Source organism: Cetorhinus maximus, chromosome 2 (assembly GCF_964194155.1).
Source record: "Cetorhinus maximus chromosome 2, sCetMax3.hap1.1, whole genome shotgun sequence".
Classification (NCBI taxonomy): Eukaryota; Metazoa; Chordata; class Chondrichthyes; order Lamniformes; family Cetorhinidae; genus Cetorhinus; species Cetorhinus maximus.
The window spans coordinates 28,838,606-28,851,207 of record NC_135880.1 but is presented as its reverse complement, the minus strand read 5'-3'; the positions used below and the strand labels follow the sequence as shown (position 1 = coordinate 28,851,207).

At 39.9% G+C, this 12,602-nt stretch overlaps 1 protein-coding gene across 1 annotated transcript in view; it reads left to right on the top strand.

The window, feature by feature from the left end:
* Positions 1-12,602, top strand: part of LOC144689893 (uncharacterized) — a 171,333-nt gene that overhangs the window by 141,556 nt on the left and 17,175 nt on the right. Inside the window, exons 25-27 of the mRNA XM_078557388.1 lie at positions 7,487-7,617; positions 9,109-9,278; positions 12,147-12,301. Coding sequence (XP_078413514.1) covers positions 7,487-7,617; positions 9,109-9,278; positions 12,147-12,301 — 456 coding nt within the window. The remainder of the gene's footprint in view (positions 1-7,486; positions 7,618-9,108; positions 9,279-12,146; positions 12,302-12,602) is intronic.

Below are 12,602 nucleotides of genomic sequence, written 5' to 3'. Positions count from 1 at the left end.
TCCATTGTCGAGTGAGAGGGAGAGAGAAGCTGTGAAATACCTCCCTTATAGCAACAGTGGGTGCTTGTGGTAATATTGCTGGATGTTTTTTATAGATTACAGATCTATCCGGACTGTTGTCTGAAAGGGGTGTATAGTTGGGAGTCTAGTTAAGTAAAAATCTTTTGGAAACATTTATAAGACTAGGTTTAACTGTAATCTTGGCCAGGATTTTCCTGCCCTGTCGTGGGTGGGACCTGCCGCAGGTAAGGTGGCGCCCCAGCCAGAAGTCCATTGACTTGCGGCGGAAACGGAAGATCCCGCAGCGGGCAGGTGCAGAAAATCCCGCCCCTTGTGTGTTTAACTTCTTTTCTTTTCTTATTAAGTGTTTTAATTTGATCTTTAAAATCTCCAAAGGTGATAATGGACTCTTTACTTCTGACTTCTGACATATTAAATGCAAATTGCAAAATTGTTGTGATAGCTTGACCAGTTTTCCCTTTGGGATTTGGTCAGCCTGGCAATTACCATCTGCCAAATCATAATAAAACTGGGGGCTCTTTGCGGAATTTTTAAAATTCCTTGATTGGCTTGGAGCTGGTGAATCCTAAGGCTATGAGCACGAGAAGAACATTGAACTCAGGACTTGGTGTTGAGGGATTTTAAAGTGGTTAGACTGCAAAAATGTATTTCACAATTGCTAAGGCTTTTCTGGGAGTAGATGACATAACCCTGATTGGTTTACAAAAAGTAATTAAGGCTCAGATAACAGAATTGGCGGATAAATTGCGGTTAGGATTAACCGTAGGGGCGAAGAAAGCAGATATAGTTGAAGTGATAGCACAGCATTTGAAGTTGGAAGGGATACCTGAAACCAGTGAGTCACAGCTGGAGGCAGTGAGATTTCATTTACAAATGAAGAAGCTTGAACATGAACAAGCAATCGAAATGGAAAAAACTTGAATTAGAGGGAAAAGAAAAAGAAAAGGAGAGAGCATTTCAAAGCGAACAAACAGAAAGGTAGGAGAGAGAAAGAAAACAGGAAAGGGAATTGGAACTGGAGACGTTAGCAATGGAAGAAAGAGAAAAGGAAAGAGAAAGAGAATATCGGCTTAAAAGTCTGGACCTTAAAAAAGAGACCTCAGAGCCTGAGGAAGGTTCTGATGCTGAAACGGCCACTTTCAACCCAAAACCCAGTGGGGAGATGTTTAAATTTGTACAAGCTCTTCCAAAGTTTGAGGAAAGGGATGTAGGAACATTCTTTATTTTATTTGAGAAGATAGCTAAGCAAATGAAATGGCCACAAGAAATCTGGACATTGCTTTTGCAGTCTAGGTTGGTAGGTAGAGCTCATGAGGCATATGCATTGCTGTCAGGAGAGGTACCTGTGGATTATGATACAGTAAAAAAGGCTATTCTGAGTGCATATGAGCTGGTTCCTGAGGCTTATAGGCAGAAATTTAGAACTGTAAGGAAACAATCTGGACAAACTTATATTGAATTTGAGAAAGTAAAACAAAGTAATTTTGACCAGTGAATACAGGCATTAAAGCTGCAATATATGCAGCTGTTAGAGAAGTAATTCTTTTGGAAAAATTTAAAGACTCACTTCCTTTGGTAGTTAGAACTCATGTGGAGGAACAGAGGGTTAAAATGGCTAGGCAAGCAGCAGATAGCTGATGATTATGAGCTGGTCCATAGATCAAAACCTTTTTTCCGTCACCCTTTTAAATCCGAGAAGCATGAGAAGTTGGAAGGTGAAAGGAAGGCAGGTAGTCAGGGAAGAGAAGGGACAGTTGGGAATTCTCGGGAAATTTCTCCTCAGGCCAGAGAGGAAGTTGCTGAGGGCAGAAGTGACACTCGAAGACTTAAATGCCCCCATTGTAATAAGGCGGGGCACAAAAAGTCAACGTGTTGGAGGTTATGGGGAAAACCTACTGCAGTAATTGGAAGTCAGAAAAGTTCTGGAAATAAGAGTACTGTAGATTCTGAGATCTAGAGGCAAGAAAAAAACCAGTGGTTTTTGTACAGGTGGAGCAGGAAGAATCAGTGGTAGTTAAAGAAATGGAAATGTGTTTACAATTTAACCAAGGGAGTTCTGAAAAGCAGGTCACAGAAATGTTTAAAGATTTTGTACGTGAAGGGAAAATCTGCCATGTGTACAAGGTGGAGCAGGCAAAGATATTAAAATTTTAAGGGAGACAGGGGCTAGTCAGTCCTTAATGTTATGGGATAGTGCTATTTGTTGTCCAGAGGGGGTATTGCAGGAAAGAGTATTAATAAGTAGAATTCATGGAGATATGAAACATACTCTATTGTGTAAGATAAATTTAAAAACCGAGTTGAAAACAGGGCGAGGTGAATGTTGGGGTAATGGAAAAACTTCCCTTTGCAGGGGTTCAATTTATCCTAGGTAATTGATATATCTGGGTCAAAAATGTTGGTAATGCCTGCTGTAATCAAGCAGCTTGTGGTGATTCAATCAACAGAGATGTTGCAGAAAGAGCTTCTTTGATTGTTTCCATATTGTGTAGTAATGAGATCACACCTTCACAGGTTCAAACTGGAAGAATTCAAACAAGAAGAAAGGTTCAAACAAGAGGAAGAATTTAAAAGACAGGGAAAAAATTCTGACATCCAGTTAGCTGGATCTGTCTTTGAGAAGAGAAGGTTGAAGAGAGTTTTTTTAAAAATTCATTCATGGGATGTGGGCATCACTAGCTAGGCCAGCACTTATTGTCCATCCCTAATTGCCCTTAATGAGGAAATGGAGACCATCTCATATTCCGGAAGATGAAAAGTGGGTGGTAGTACATTAAATAATAATACCATCGGATACAGAAATTAGATATTGAGAGTGGCTCATGAAATTCCAATAGCTGGACATTTAGGAATTAGGAAAACTCAAGCTAAAATGCAAAAACATTTTTATTGGCCTGGACTGCATAAAGATGTAGTCAAATTCTGTAAATCATGTCACACATGGCAGGTGACAGGAAAACCTCAAGCAGTGATTAAACCTGCATCTTTAATTCCGATTCCAGCATTTGAGGAACCTTTTACCAGCATCCTTATTGATTGTGTAGGGCCCTCCCTAAGACCAAAAGTGGAAATCGGTACTTGCTGACAATCATGGATGTGTCCACCAGATTTCTGGAAGTGATACCTTTACGAAATATTACAGCAAAGAAGATTGTAGAGGAGTTGACCAAAATCTTTACAAGGTATGGGCTACCAAAAGAAATACAGCTGGATCAGTGTTCGAATTTCATGTCACAGTTGTGTAAGGAAGTAATGAACTGCCTAGAAATAAAGCAGTTTAAGTCATCAGCATATCACTCTGAATCACAAGGTGCTTTAAAGATATGGCATCAAACTTTGAAAACTATGATGAGAGCTTATGGTCAAGACTATCCACAGGACTGGGATTGAGGGATTCCATTCTTGTTATTTGTTATCAGTGATGCCCTTAATGAATTGACAGGATTTAGTCCTTTTGAATTAGTCTATGGTCATGAATTAAGGGGACCATTCAATTTGATTCAGGAGAAGCTAGTGGATCAGAATTCAGAAACTAGTAACGTAGAACCATAGAAACTAGGAGCAGGAGTGTGCCATTTGGCCCTTCGAGCCTGCTCCACCATTCATTATGATCATGGCTGATCATCCAACTCAATATCCTGCTCCCATTTTCTCCCCATACCCTTTGATCCCTTTCGTCCCAAGAGCTATATCTAACTGCTTCTTGAAAGCATACAATGTTTTGGTCTGAACTACTTTCTGTGGTAACAAATTCCACAGGCTTACCACTCTCTGGGTGAAGAAATTTCTCCTCATCTCAGTCCTAAATGGTCCACCCCATATCCTCAGACTGTGACCCCTGGTTCTGGACTCCCCCACCATCGGGAACATCCTTCCTGCATCTACCCTGTCTAGTCCTGTTAGAATTTTATAGGTTTCTATGAGATCCCCCCTCATTCTTCTGAACTCCAGCGAATATAATCCTACTCTCCTGAATTATGTGACAAAATCCAGAGAAAGATTGAACAGAGCATGTGAGTTAGCTAAGGAACATTTAAATATATCACAGCAAATGATGAAGACAAGTGCAGATAAGAGGGCAAAAGATTGTAGCTTTGTTGCTGGAGAGAATGTGTTAGTATTGTTGCCAGTGCCAGGTGAACCATTAGAGGCAAGGTTTAGTGGGCCTTACAGGATTGAAAAAAGACTGAGCAAGGTAAATTATTTAATAAATACTCCAGATAGAAGAAATAATCAGAGGGTATGTCACATAAATATGCTTAAATGTACTTTGACAGGGAAGATAACTAAAAGGAGGTATTAGTAGTGGTAGATAAGGAAAAGGTGGTAGAAATGAAGGATTTGAAATTGACTTTCCTCTAATTAAATTGGACAATGAGGGGGTACTTAAAAATTTAAATATAATACTGAGTTACCTTCCTGACAAGTGTCAAATTGATTTGGAGAAGCTACTGCAGTCACACAAAGCTATTTGTGGGAATGAGCTGGGGAAAACAAATTTGGCTACACATGATGTAGATGTGGGAGATTCTGTTACAATAAGACAACATCCTTATAGATTAAATCCAGCAAAATTAGCTCAAGTGCAAAAAGAAATTGAATTCATGCTTCAGAATGACATCATAGAGTCTAGTTGCAGTAACAGGAGTTCACCTATTGTGATGGTGCCGAAGCCGGATGGAACAAAAAGACTGTGTGTGGATTATGGAGAAGTAAATGCAGTGACAAAAGCAGATTCATATTCTATTCCATGGTTGGAAGATTGTATTGAGAAAGTGGAACAATCGGGGTTTATCACCAAGATTGACTTTCTGCAAGGATGTTGGCAATACCCTTATTGGAATGAGCGAAAGGGATATCAGCTTTTGAAAGATGGGCTATTTCAGTTCAAAGTTATGCCATTTGGTATGAAGAATGCACCAGCGACATTTCAAAGACTGACAAGCAAAGTAATTGCAGGACTGAGCAATTGTGTTGTTTATATTGACGACTTGGTAGTTTTCAGTCAAAAGTGAGAGGAGCACTTACATCTAAAAGATTTGTTTGATTGACTGCAAGAAGCTAATTTGGTGATGAACTTGGCTAAGAGAGAATTTGCAAAAGCGCAAGTTACATATTTAGGCCACACCATTGGACATTGTTAGGTGGCCCCATGAGACGTGAAAGTAAAAGCCATTGTGAATTTTCCAATGCCTACAACAAAACAGAAAGTTTTGAGATTTTTAGGCACGAGTGGATTTTATCAGACATTTATACCAAATTTTAGCAGTGTGGTTGCTCCATTGACTGAATTACTAAAAAAGAACAAGATATTTCAATGGATAAAGGAGTATCAGAATGCATTTGACAGTTTGAAAACTGTGTTGACTACTGTACCAGCTTTGGCAGCACCTAATTATGCCAAGCACTTTAAGTTGGCCATTGTTGCATGTGATCTGAGTATTGGTGCTGTGTTATTACAAGGGGGTGAAACAGGGATTGAAAAGCTGGTAGGATATTTTTCACAGAAGCTGAATGTACATCAGAAAAGGTACTCAACCATCGATAAAGAGACCCTAGGTCTGGTGTTAGCAATTGTTGGAAGCAATTCTTCAGAAACAATTGTTTATACAGACCACAATCCTTTAAAATTTCTGGATAAATTTCAAGACCAAAGTGCCAGACTGTTCAGATGGAGTTTATTATTGCAATCATTTAATTTACAGATTGTACATATGGCTGGGCAAGAAAATTTAATTGCAGATGCATTGTTAAGAGTTTAAAGTTCAAAGGAAAGTGGACATTTAAAACATGGACAATGGACTGGAATGACCTCTGTTGTTATGGAGACATAGTATATATTGTCATGTTAATGCATGTACTTGATAGTGTAATAGTTTTATGTACATAGTTAAGTAAAATGATGTAAGATGGGTTGAGAAAATGAAACCATCTTTTAGAATTATGACGGCTCATTTTTTCTATAAGGATGGAGGTCCAAAGGAAATATCATTTTTTCCTAATATTACTATGAAATACTTTAAAGCAGGCTTGTGGGACTGTGGTGTGTGTATGTGTGTCTAATTTAATTAAACTAAAGATGGTCAGACTGCAAGGTTTGAAGGGTTAAGTATAAAACAGGCATTTTGAAATGGAGATGGGTGAGTTAAGGTGAAGTCCCAGTAGCTGCAGTGTGAACAGAATTTGCAATTGTAGATAAGTTAGGTTGTTTGATTTTCAAACAGACATGATAAGATGTTTTACAACTGCTAAGGTAAATAAGGCAAAGTTGTTAGGTTTATTTTTCCTGAAAGGGCTGACCATAAGGACAACATGAAAGACTTTTATATTCTGGGAAAAGTAACTTCCAAAGCAAGGGTGAAACAATGGGATTTACAGAGTAAAAAGGGAGAAAATATATTTAAAGAAAGATGGAAAGCCATATGGTGAGCGGCCCTGTGAGATCTTGAGAGGTGGACTGTACAAAATGGACCTGTGAAAAAACAGCTTTTAGCCACCTCAGAGAAGGACTGGTTTGGCCCAGAGTACAAGGTTTTGTTAAAAGCTTTGGAGTTCTATTGTCGAGTGAGAGGGAGAGAGAAGCTGTGAAATACCTTCCTTATAGCAACAGTGGGTGCTTGTGGAAATATTGCTGGATGTTTTTTATAGATTATGGATCTATCCGGACTATTGTCTGAAAGGGGTGTGTAGTTGGGAGTCTAGTTAAGTAGAAATCTTTTGGGAACGGTTATAAACTAAGTTTAACTGTATAATTGTAATCTTGTGTGTTTAACTTAATTTCTTTTGCTAATAAATGTTTTAATTTAATCTTTAAAATCTCCAAAAGTGGTGGTGGACTCTTCACTTCTGACTTCAGCGTACATACCTTCTCGTAATAAATGCAAATTGCAAAATCATTGTGATAGCTTGACCAAGTTTCCCTTTGGGATTTGGTCAACCTGGCAATTACCATCTGCCATATCATAACACTATTTAATTCTTGTTCTGCGTTTCAAATCATTCACCTTTCTTGGATAAAATGATTTTGTTCAATGACATATGGGACCACTGTTGCTTTCATACCAGTATAAAGCTGCAAATCTCAACAGATATTAGATCCAACTGACATGATAGACCATAATATCTCAAAGCTTTGCTAGCTAAAAACAACATACTCTTGTAACTCATTGAAACAAGTTTCATTCTGCTTACCAAAAATGTATAATTATCATTTGCAAAAACAGGAAATGCCACAAATACACAACAGTCTGGCCATATTGTTTGAAGAGAAAAGTCAGGCTTTGGGTAGGACCCTTCACCATATCCATAATCAGAAAGAATAAATGTTGAAATATTACAAATTCCTATGCTCCTCACAGCTCAATCTACCTTAACTCTATCTTACACCAATTACACATGTGTACCCACACACACATGCAGATGTGAAACTGTAATTTTATTATTAATTACTTTGTGTTTACTTCAGACACTTTTAATGTATGATCTTCTGAAGAAAAAGTTCTCAAAGAAGTTGACTGGCCTGTATATTATCCCTTGTCCAAAACATGAATATAGAATCCTGCCAGGAGATCTGCTGCTAGGGTTGTCTGAATACAGGTGAGGATACACTTCCTGGGTGACACTTACTATGGAATGTAATGCTTGCCAAGGATGAAAGCTGCCAAAGTATTTTTTCCCCCCATCGTGTTGTACAGGACATAATCTAATAACAGCTTTCCCTCCTGATAGAAATTAATCTTTTGTTGTTTTGTGACTGTGAAATATTAGCCCTTTGTACAGTAAGGGTAGTATATTCAATCAATGGCAGGTTCTGTTAAATATGCTCCTTTGGAAAACTTGTGAGGGGGTAGGTTGTTTTCACTTGCCCCATTTACAGGTTTACATCTTTTTTCTATTTGAGCCAGTCAGGATATTTCTCATTCCTTATTATTTGTCTGAATTCACATGAGCTGTGTAAGGAATACATAAGATACATTGTGCATACTTTAAACTTAGGCTTATACAATTTTTTAAAACAGGATAAATTTTAGTTTTAAACCCAAGTTATGGGATCAAGGGTTATATTACTGGAGAACGTAGCTTTGCATTGATATCGGGAGCAACACTGGGTTAGATTTTACAGAGTGCCATAGTCCCCTCCTCCTCTGGCTAAAAAGATAGGGTGGGGAATTGCAGGGGAGTTGGGAGGTGGTGGCAAGCCTGCCCACGATCCTAACAGCTGCCCCACTGGAAGCAGCACCAATTGGTTGGCGGCACAACTTCCACTGGATGGCCAGCAGTTCTGTAGTCCCAGCAATGCCACCAGGAGCAGTGGCCACTGATGGAACAACAGACAGTCCACCACACCGAGGAGCCTGACTGACATGTAAGGAGGTTGAGCGGGTTGGGGGGTGGGGAGCTGGGTTTGAGAGGTGTGGGGGAGGGTTAAAGGAGTGGATGACCTTTGAGGGGGTTGGGTGGGGGGGTGGGGGGGTGCCTCTGATGGGCCCAAGGAGGCTGCAAAGGATATCCCCCACCCCTCACCTTGCCTAAGACCAGCCTGCACAGCTAAAGCTGCCAGGCTTCCTGACTTGCCTGAGTCTCCCCACTGCTGGTATAATACCAGCAGCAGCAGAATGAGGTCCTTCAATGGCCATTAATTGGCCACTTAAGGGCCTCAATAGGCTCAAGGGCGGGTGGGCCACTCAATGACTCCCCAATGTCCCCGTGGACAAGTAGGTGGCAGGCACAGAAGCCATTAGATTTCATGTGCCACTCCTACCTTCAAATCCATTGGTGAGGGATCCAGCCCATTGTCTTCAGCTTGCACTATTTAGGAGAGGCTAGTGTCAAAACATCTCTTCCTATTGTGTTATGTGACTTTGCAATAAAACTAGTCTCAGTTTTAATAATGGATTATAAGATTAGATTTATATCCAAGAATGTTGATGATTGGGGAGATTCCATGACAGGGCATTTATAGCCTGTAGGTGGACTGGTCTCTTTTCACCTACTCTTACATATTATATTCCTATACAAACAAAATTCACAAAAATATTTATTTTTGAAGTAAATTGAGTCATAATGCTTATTTCTATCTATGGAAAGAGATCACCTTGTTATCTGGAACTTGAAGACTGGATCAATAAAGGAGCGGATCCGACCCACGTACAAAGACAAGCTTTCCTTAAACGCCTTCCCTTCCTACTCAAAGGACAATCTCTACAAAGAGCTTCTGGCCATGAGGAAAAAAGGAAGAGAGACAAAAGGATCAGGAGGTAAAGATATTCCATGCTGTGTTACGAGTGTGAATGTTTTATAGAGGGACAGAAATGTTGCACATTGGTTATTTGGAATGAACCCAAGCCCTGCCATCTATGAGACACCTCGAGTTAATAGGGAAGAATACTGGAACTTATGCATTGTAATTTTGAGATAACCTTTGGAAACGGGATGAAAATCTAATATTGATGCTATTCTGTAATACTGTGCTGAACACTTTTTGACCAGGATTCAATTTGGTTTCATTCAGAGAAAAGAATATTGAAGGGGTACTTGATTAAAATACTGCAAAAGAGGGATAATGCTCATATCAATAGGTTGTTCCATTTGGACCATAAGCAGAGAACTAGAGAAGTCAGGTATCAAATGAAAATATCTTATAATGACATTAAAAGTTAGGAGACTATTTGGCCGTACCAATACATGTTTGTAATGAAGTCCCAGGAAAGTCAGTCAATATGATGTTGATTAATTCTTTCAGAAAGGGATTGTATGGATATCTGGTTAGGGATGAGTTTGAAGATTATAGTCAGAGGTCCTTAAATATGGTAGTGTTAAAAGAAACTTGAAGGATTACACATCTACAAAATGTCTAGGCTTGGTTAGATATATATTAAAGGAAGGAAATTAGTAATGCTTTGGGGTTTTTTAGAGCTCTATAAATGTTGAAATATTCAACGACTTGACAAAGGAGTACAGCACAAACCTCCTCAATATAGATCAGTTTCCCCAGCGGGGGAGTTTATCACATATGGCATGTGAACATTTCAAGAGTGCAAGCATCAGAAGGAGCAGTTGGCATAGTTTCAGAAAGAATAGATCATGCCTTACAGACCAACTGGATAACTAATAGGTGAAAGTTTAGTTCACTTGGATTTTCAGAGGTTGTTTAACAAAGTTATTTAATTGAACTAAGTTGAAAAATTGTCCAGCTGACAAAATGACTAGCTAGACAACAGGAAGAAAATACCGAGAGTAGGAAATTCATAACATGGGAAAAAAGGTGCCAGTGGTGTTCTGCAAGAACCTGTTCTGTTATCCTTGCTCTTTACAATGTTTGTGATGTTTTTATTTGTTCATGGGATGTGGACATCGCTGGCTGGACCATCATTTGTTGCTTATTCCCAACTGCCCTTGAGTTGCCAAGGCTGTTTAAGCAATAGTGTTACATTCGAAAGTAATGATGTCATAAGAGTCCTGGCCAAATCATAGAAATAGGCAGCTTTGGCAAATGGATTTTAATGTGGATAAATGTAGATAGATTAATGCATGTAAGGAGCTAGAAATAGTAAAAATACATAGAACAGCAAGTTCTATTTTAAGTAGGCACCTGAGAAAACCCATTCCCATGTGGATTCAACAAATCCCTTTCCTTAAAGGAGCAACACAACTAGAAATTCAGGAAGTTAAAGGCAACAAAGTGCTTTAAATAATTAAAATCAGAAAATCAAAGGGAAATGGTAAATTGTGAATAAACCAAAATCATCACTGAAAGCATCTGGTGAGCCAGTAGATAATTGGGGTGAAATTGGTCTTTGCCACCAGTGCGAAAAGGACTTGTAGCGAACTGACAGCCCGGTTTATACCACATTCGATTTTCTTTTCCTTCATGTAGTATCCATGAATGCAATAAGGAGGAGTGCTCTATGGGCCCCCCAAACCCCAGCATTGCCTCTTCTGCCCAGCTGCAGGACCTTAACTTAAACCTCCGCCCCCGCACTAATTTTAGGCTGCGAACTGTTCCCTTGCATGCCCAGAATCTGCAGGTTCAAGATCTGATTTACGCTCTTCCTCTCCTATCGGCCTTGACATCACTCCTATCAGTTAAGGAGTGATGGGATATGTAAATGAGGTCCAGAAGTTAAAATAGCCTGATGCTAGAGCTGAGCTCTGCATGGAGTTGGGCATCACACTGAACAGTCTGGGGGTTGAACTCGTCACAAAGCTTTTCCTGCCACCCACAACTTGCCCACACTGAAAACACTAATGCTAAAATCGATTCTGCCGTTTCTGAGCCGCAAGGAGCAGAAATGCCCTAGGATCAATCTCCAGCTTGTATTATATTGGCCGATCTCAAATATATGCAGCAAGCTTACTTTGCGGAAGAAAAAATTGGCCAACTCCCCTCCTGATTGCGATAAAATTACAGTTTGCACTTTTGGATACTGGGTGAGGACATGGCTTTGACGTTCTCTACGGTCAGGGAGCCTTCTGACACTCACCATCAAAAGGCAAAATTGAATAGTGGCCAATTGGGTGAGATCCCAGTGGAGACCACTATCTGTGGAACTATTACCCAGTAAGGGAGTCAACATCTTCGAGGGACGGGGAGCAGAATGAAAGTGAAGGAGAAGCAAAACAGCATCACCTAATGAACATGGGGCAGGTGCATCTGTGCATCGGGTACTAGGACTAAAAGGTAATTTGATTGCTGGATCAGTACCATATGCATTTGTGGCAACTCATTAAAGGCTCCATTGACAGCACCTTCCAAAACCATGATCTTTACCACTTAGAAGGAAAAGGGCAGCAGATTCATGGGAATAACGCCATCTGCAAGTTTCCCTCCAAGCCTTACACCATCGTGACTTGGAACTATATCGCCGTGGTTTCACTGTTGCTGGGTCAAAATCCTGAAACTCCCTTCCTAACAGCACCGTAGGTGTACTTACACCACATGGACTGTAGCGGTTCAAGATGGCGGCTCACCAGCACCTTCTCAAGGGCAACGGCAGATGGGCGATAAATGCTGGGCTACCCAGCGATACCCACACCCTGTGCAAGAATAAAAAAGAGAATCCAATGGGCATGTGTTTCCTACTCTAATCATGAAGCAATAACACAATGTCCCTGTGTGATTTCAGCATTTCTCACCCCCTGGGAAAAGCGTAATGAGACAAAGACAGCAAAAAAAAGGAGGCTGGAAAAGGAAGTGCAGCAAGAAATGGAAATATTACAGCAGTTCTCAAACGAGAAGTCTAACCCTATTGACCAGTACCTGCTAAGTGGTGATGAGAAGGTGAGAATGTATCTTTAAATGTATCCTTTTTCACCAAATCAAGCAATATTATCCTGCTAAAATATCGAAAACATTCAAGCAGTTCAAATATTCTAAGCATTTAAATTTTGCAGCCCCCATCTGACGAAAGAAGAGTAAAATTACGCAGGTTTCTCCCAATCTCCCATCATAAGTTAAGCTGAAGATCAATGAAAACTCTGGAGAAATGACAGAAGTGGCTGGTTGCCCTGGTTCTCCAAGGTTTCTACAGATCTTCCACCAAAGTTATAGCAGCAAGTTTGACATCATAGTTTTCACCCTT